Source organism: Oryzias melastigma, unplaced genomic scaffold, assembly GCF_002922805.2.
Source record: "Oryzias melastigma strain HK-1 unplaced genomic scaffold, ASM292280v2 sc00335, whole genome shotgun sequence".
In the NCBI taxonomy this organism is placed as follows: domain Eukaryota; kingdom Metazoa; phylum Chordata; class Actinopteri; order Beloniformes; family Adrianichthyidae; genus Oryzias; species Oryzias melastigma.
This window is the reverse complement of record NW_023416935.1, coordinates 50713-57415: the sequence shown is the minus strand read 5'-3', so window position 1 is coordinate 57415 and position 6703 is coordinate 50713. Positions and strand designations below refer to the sequence as shown.

At 40.2% G+C, this 6703-nt stretch overlaps 1 protein-coding gene across 2 annotated transcripts in view; it reads right to left on the bottom strand.

Moving 5' to 3' along the window:
* The window catches only part of scn4ab (sodium channel, voltage-gated, type IV, alpha, b), a 56505-nt gene that overhangs the window by 9777 nt on the left and 40025 nt on the right, over nt 1-6703 (bottom strand). For both annotated transcript variants that reach the window (XM_024262539.2, XM_024262540.2), the window contains 10 exons: nt 3649-3822; nt 3455-3577; nt 3102-3386; nt 2931-2984; nt 2648-2785; nt 2445-2549; nt 1276-1546; nt 526-1147; nt 315-459; nt 167-244 (listed from right to left, as the gene is read on the bottom strand). In XM_024262539.2, the coding sequence (XP_024118307.1) occupies nt 167-244; nt 315-459; nt 526-1147; nt 1276-1546; nt 2445-2549; nt 2648-2785; nt 2931-2984; nt 3102-3386; nt 3455-3577; nt 3649-3822 (1995 nt within the window). The remainder of the gene's footprint in view (nt 1-166; nt 245-314; nt 460-525; nt 1148-1275; nt 1547-2444; nt 2550-2647; nt 2786-2930; nt 2985-3101; nt 3387-3454; nt 3578-3648; nt 3823-6703) is intronic.

The window sequence follows — 6703 nt, the reverse complement described above, 5'->3', positions numbered from 1 at the left end:
TTTTTTTTTTTTTTTAATCATAATATGGTGCATTCTCAACCAAAATATCCAGTCAAACATAATTTATGTCATGTATGTTTTATTTATGGAAACAGCTTTGTATTTGAATGACTTGTATATTTGGTTTTGATCATTAAAAAAAACTAAGAGATATGAAAAAAGAAACCTTTGAGGGATTGTTGGCCATGAACTTCTCCTCTAAGGTGGCTTTTAGAGTCTCCATCGCTCCAGAGTCACCCAAGACCTACAAACAGAGAAAAAAAAAATGATTCTTCAAATAAATAAATAAAGCCTGGTAGGGTTCATTGTTTCACCTCTTTAATTAAAGCCACCAATATATCTAAACAGTGAATTTTATCCCCTGGAACCAGAGGCAAGTCCATGGTAACCAGCTTGATATGATTAGGTTTAGGAATCCTCAGAGGATCTTGCAGAACGTCACAGAACACTGACAGCTCACTGAAAAAAAAAGGCTAATTAAAGTCGAGTAGGACAGGAAAAAAAACAACAACAGGTGTGACTTACTTGTAATGTATGAACTGTGAGGCATCAGGGTCAAACTTCTCCCAGGTTTCATAAAACATCTCAAAATCATCCTCACTCAATGGCTCACTGCTCTCTTCAGTGGCTACATTAAAGTTCTCTAAGATGATGGCAATGTACATATTCACAACCACCAGGAAGGACATGATGATGTAGGAGGTGAAGAACACAATGCCTACTGCTGGGCTGCCACAGTTGCCCCTCACTGGTGAGCCAGGGTTTTCAATATTGGGGTCGCAGTCTGGTGGTGTGTTCATAATAGGACTCAGCAGACCATCCCATCCCGCTGACGTGGTTATCATGAAGAGGCAAATCATGCTGTTCCCAAAACTTTCAAAGTTAAACATGTCATCTATCATGCCTTCTTTCTTCACATATGCAAAGTTAGACATGCCAAAGATGGAAAAGATGAACATGATGAGGAAGAGGAGAAGCCCAATGTTGAAGAGGGCAGGTAATGACATCATTAGGGCAAAGAGAAGTGTCCGAATACCCTTGGCTCCACGAATGAGACGTAAGATCCTGCCGATGCGAGCCAATCGGATCACACGGAAAAGTGTGGGAGAGACAAAGTACTTTTCTATGATGTCAGCCAGAAGAAGACCTATGGGAAGGAAAAAAAGAAGAGAACTGAGCTTTACCTCATTTTCTCCAGGGTTCAGCTAAAGTGTTTGTCTTGACAAAACAGAAACACTAATGTTAGGCAAATTATAGTTTTGAGAAGCTACTTACCCACAATGGACAGGATGACCACAACAAAGTCAAAAATGTTCCAGCCAACGGCAAAGTAGTGATGTCGAAGGGCGATGATTTTCAGACTGCACTCTGTTGTGAAGATGACAATGAAGACCAGGTTGACCCAGTAAAGAATGGTTTCCTTCTCAAGGGACTGCTCGTCTGTTTCCACCATCATGGTCACCATGTTGAGGCAGATCAGCACCATGATGAAAATGTCAAAGAACTGTTTTGTCACCAAGTCGAAGACTAAACCCTGAAAACGATTCTGGATCCATGGAAAAACCAGAGGAAACATGAATGAAACTGTAACTCATTTCTCACTAAACTGTTTTGTTTCAGCTACATTAAACAGCATCACACTTCAGTTCTGTGCTGGCTGTTGGCATTTGCACCTATGTCCAGTTACACCCTTTGTCCTTCAGAGAATCAAACACATTTGATTTGCACATACATGAGAGGAAAATCCATTAGCTTTGAGAAATAAAACTGAAGGGTTGACTCACAGTTTACAATGATATACCAACATTGGTTCCTAATGAGGGAAATGGGGGGATAAGCTTACTACCCAAAAAATTTAGATGGGAGACCAAAAAAATAGATTTATTTTGAAAAAAGAAAACTGATCAGGCCAGTAGAATCTTCTTTCTCATTAAAAGTTTAAATCACCTCTTAAATCAGAGATGTTTAAAGTTGTATTTTGTAAATCCATTGGAACAAGCAGCACTGTGTTACTATTGGTGTAATCTAAGATACAGATAAATCAGTCTCAGGACATTGATAAGATCAAGTTTGTTTCTACAAGTGTGATGCTCCATTTTGGTATCACTTGTTCAGATTAGTATTGTCAAAAACAGCAGTCTTCAGCCAAGTATATATTTAAGTATATAATAAATATATTTACTACTTTTTTCTATCTATCTATCTATCTATCTATCTATCTATCTATCTATCTATCTATCTATCTATCTATCTATCTATCTCTCTATCTATCAAGTCCCAAAGATTTATCATTCTACTTGATTTCCTAGTGTTGATTACACCTGCTGCTAATTTCCTCAACCAGGTGTAATCAGTCAATCAAAACCCTAAAACAACATAAAGTCCTGCATGGATAATAAAACAGCAGATCTCAAGAACAGGTCTGACCACTGGTCTACACTGACCTCAGGACGGGGAACTGGTTTCTGAGGCTTTTTGGAACCCATTTTTTTCATTGCATTGTAGTATTTCTTCTGTTCTTCTGTCATGAAGAGATCAGTTCCTCCGAGGTAAACAGAAGGACAAACAATTTAATTGTTGGCATTTATGAACGCGTGAAAGTTCTAAAGAGTAAACAGGCATCCAAAGGCACAGAGATGAAACCTATCTTTGCTTTTTGTTGGTTGAAGTTGTCAATGATGACTCCGATAAAGAGGTTGAGTGTGAAGAACGAGCCAAAGATGATGAAGCACACAAAGTACACATACATATACAGGTTTTCCTCATACATTGGCTGAGACTCCACCTGAAATCAGAGGGTTAACCATGAAGACTAAATTAGGCCGATCACTAACCAGCATGATAATCTCTGATACCACATTACAGGTGCTAGTGTTAGCTCTGGTAAAAGATTCACTCTAACCATCCGTATGAGTCTTAGCAGCACTGACCTCTCTGGAATCCACTGCTGCATACATAATGTCCATCCAGCCTTTAAATGTGGCCTGAAACAAAAAAAAGCTGTTAAAACCGATTCAAAAGGTTTCAAATGAATTAAAGAGAGAGTCAGCAGAACAAGTTCTGATTGAGTGGCTCAGCTTCTCCACAGGCCTCAGACTGACCACTTGCAGCAGCGAAAGGTAGCCCATTCCCACATTATCGAAGTTGATTTTTGTGTTCTTCCATCGGACCTCGGTCAAGTTTTCATCTATCAGAGCCAAACACTCAGTCTTGTTGTTGATAGCTTCAGCCTGAAACATCTCCTGAGAGGTTTCGTTGAAGCAGTAGTAGAACTTTCCTGCAAAGAGGTTCACACCCATGATGCTGAAGATGAGCCAGAAGATCAGACACACCAGCAAAACGTTGAAGATGGATGGTATGGCTCCAACCAGGGCATTCACCACCACCTGCAGACCAATAGGTGAGCAGCAGACAGAAAAACACAAAACCTCCACATTGACCTTTTTTTTCTTACTTTCATGCCTTCAAAACGAGACAGGGCCCTCAGGGGTCTCAAAGCTCTCAGAGTTCTCAGAGATTTGATGGCTCCTAACTCAGAGTATCCCAGGATGTTTGCTGTTAATGATACCAGGGACACCTGAAGGACAGCACCATGGCTGGTCAGGATCAGAGTACAGTTCACCTATTTACCAATGGGTTATTGCTTACATCAACAATGAGGAAGTCTAGCCAGCACCAAGCATTGGTGAAGTATGTCTTGAATCCGTAGGCAACCCACTTGAGAAGCATCTCCACCACAAACACATAGGTGAACACCTGGTCTGCGTACTCCAGAACTGTTTTGATGACTCGGCGCTGCTCCATGTAAATGTCTTCAAATGCCTGTTGACTCAAGAACACCTCTTTTTCATGCACTGTTGTCTTGTCAGACATCCTGGAAAAATAATGGATGCTAGTCACTCTTGCAGTCTTTGAAGGTTTTACTGAGTGCTGGGAGCTGCAGGAAGTGTTACTCATCCCTCAACAGCAGAGGTCGTCTGTCAGCCACTACTGAATGGAACAATCACATGAGGGTTTCAGATGTGCAATGTGTCCTAGCAGCAGCTGTTAACCTGAAACTACCAGCAGTCAGAAGTTAAGCGGGTTGGTTAGTTTTCTCTGGTGTTATAAAGACAGACGGGTCCGAGTGTTGGTACTGAAATCACATGACCAGGTTTTACACCAGTCACCGTTAAACTGAGCATGAATGTTCAACTATTCTTCTAATGCTTAGGGTAATGAAAATTGAAAATATTTTGATTGGAATGAAAAATGTTTAGCTCATGCAGTGCACATTTTTTTATTTTTGTAATTAAGAGATATAATTTTACTTTAGAGTCCATTTTTAAATGTTGGTTTCAGTTCGAGTCACAAACAGACTATATTCTGAAATCCGTTATAACCTGTGAAAAAACAGTCGCACATTTCTAGATTTGATTTCTGCACACTTTCATTTATATTTAAACTGTTGTTTGAAAGTGCTCCTGATGCACTGACTCCTGCCTAAGTCATTGAGAAACTTCATCAAATTCATGAATGGATTTGCTTGAGAAACCTCTCAAGACTGCAGTTATTTCTGTTGTGATAAGCGTTTAGATCTTCCTGCTTGTTTTTCTTTTGTCTACACAGATATGCAGGATTACTCCAGACACACCAAGTCCTATGCATTAACCCTGCCTGAATTTGGAACTGGTTTTGCTAGCCCTCACCCATCAGTCTGTAAGCTAACATCTAGTGGCATCAATCCCACTTATGTTAAAAAAGGCACTCTGGCCATATATTTTTTTTCTCAGGTGAGCTCAGCTTCATTTATCTCAGCTTTTGCCTTCTGGCCTGACCAAAACCTATGGATTGTCTTCATCCTTTAGACAACATGGCAGATGGCGGAGCAGCAGCGGTGAGTCCAGATGCAGACTCTGGACAAAAACCAAATAAAGCAAATGAACTGGACTCAAAATGTCTGGGTAAAACAGCTCCAATCATCACTGACCTTAAAGATAATATCCGTCGCCTAAAAGCTGAGCTGGAAAACAAAAATGCACTGCTTTCCAAGTTCATGGATGTCTCCTTCGCCCAGTCTAAGCAGCTAACATCGCTCGACGCCGCTCTCCAGGACACAGCCCCGTGGGGTCCTTCCATCTGCCCACGGCCTTCTTCATTCTCAACTCCAAAACAAAGATCCCTGGATGAAGAAGTGGTTGTCCGGCTTCCCAAAGAGTTTTGATGAAACTCAAAAGCCTCCTCTACTGAGTCTCTCAAACCGCTTCGCTAGCCTGGCTGTGGATCCTCCAGCTCCTTCTGTAGCAAACACAGCGGCGCAGATTCCACCTGACCTGGACTCCGTCATGGAGTTCCCCGCTCTTCAGAGAGATGACATGGAGATCCCAACAGAACACGGAAAGATCGCGGAAGGCAGCAACCCGGCTTGGAGACCGAGGATTTTCACCGAGTTCTTAGCATCTGTCCACACTTCCTTTAACATGGTTTTAATAACTGGTGATTTTAACCTTCATTTGGACAGGGAGTCAGACAACAGTGCTGCTCATTTTATAGACTTGCTCACTTCTCTGGATTTTAAACATGTCATGCAGCCGACTCACAACAGGGGGCACACTTTTGACCTTGTCCTCAGTCATGGTTTACCCACTACTGTGTCCTCTGTTGTGGATCTGGCTGTGTCTCATCATTACTGTGTGCTTTTTAACATCACTGGTTTTATAAAACAAGAGACCTCTGTGACAACAGTGAAGAAACGCTTCTTGACTCCTGAAGTGGTCGGAAAATGTATTTCATCTGTTCGTTCAAACTCTCCAAAAATTTTGCCAGCCCCCTGTGATTTACTTGTTGAAAGTTTTAAGAATAAATTAACATCCAGTCTCAACTCAGTTGCTCCAATTAAAACTAAAAAGATAAAAATTAAACCCACACCCTCTTGGAGAACTGAAGAAATGAAACAACTGAAAAGACAATCCAGGGCAGCTGAAAGAGGTTGGAGAAAACATAAGATTGAAATAAACTATCAACTATACCAAATCAACTAAAACTATACAACCAAACTGCTAAACAAACCAGAAATTCATACTTTGCAAACATCATCTCTGAAAATAAAAATAATCCCAGAGTCCTCTTCAACACAATTGAATCCTTGATCAACTCAAACACTAATAGAAATCCATTGCCAGCTTCTGCTTCATTGTGTGAGGACTTTGCAGACCACTTCAGGAGCAAAATTGATTCTGTACAATCAAACATCTTAAATGAACAGAAAAACCTTTTTATTGTAAATGTTGGCTTGATCTGCTGTTTTTATTGTCTTTTATTGCACTTAATGATATTTATTACTTGTTTTTATTTATTTATTTATTTCTAATTTGTGTGAATGACCTGGAGCTACAGACTGCCATAATTTCCCTTGGGATTAATAAAGTATCTATCTATCTATCTATCTATCTATCTATCTGATCCTACCTGAGGAAGCACTGGACAGTTTTGACCTGGTTGAAGCTGCAACACTTGGTCGAGTTTTCTCCCAAGTTAATCCAACAACCTGTTCTTTAGATCCCATCCCCACAACACTTTTTAAATCATTTTACGGATCTTTTGAGAGCGAGATTTTAAATATTATAAATATCTTTCTTCAGACTGGTGTTTTTTCCCACTGACTTTAAAACTGCAGTAGTGAAACCATTACTAAAGAAAATAAATTTAGATCCTACGGTTTTTA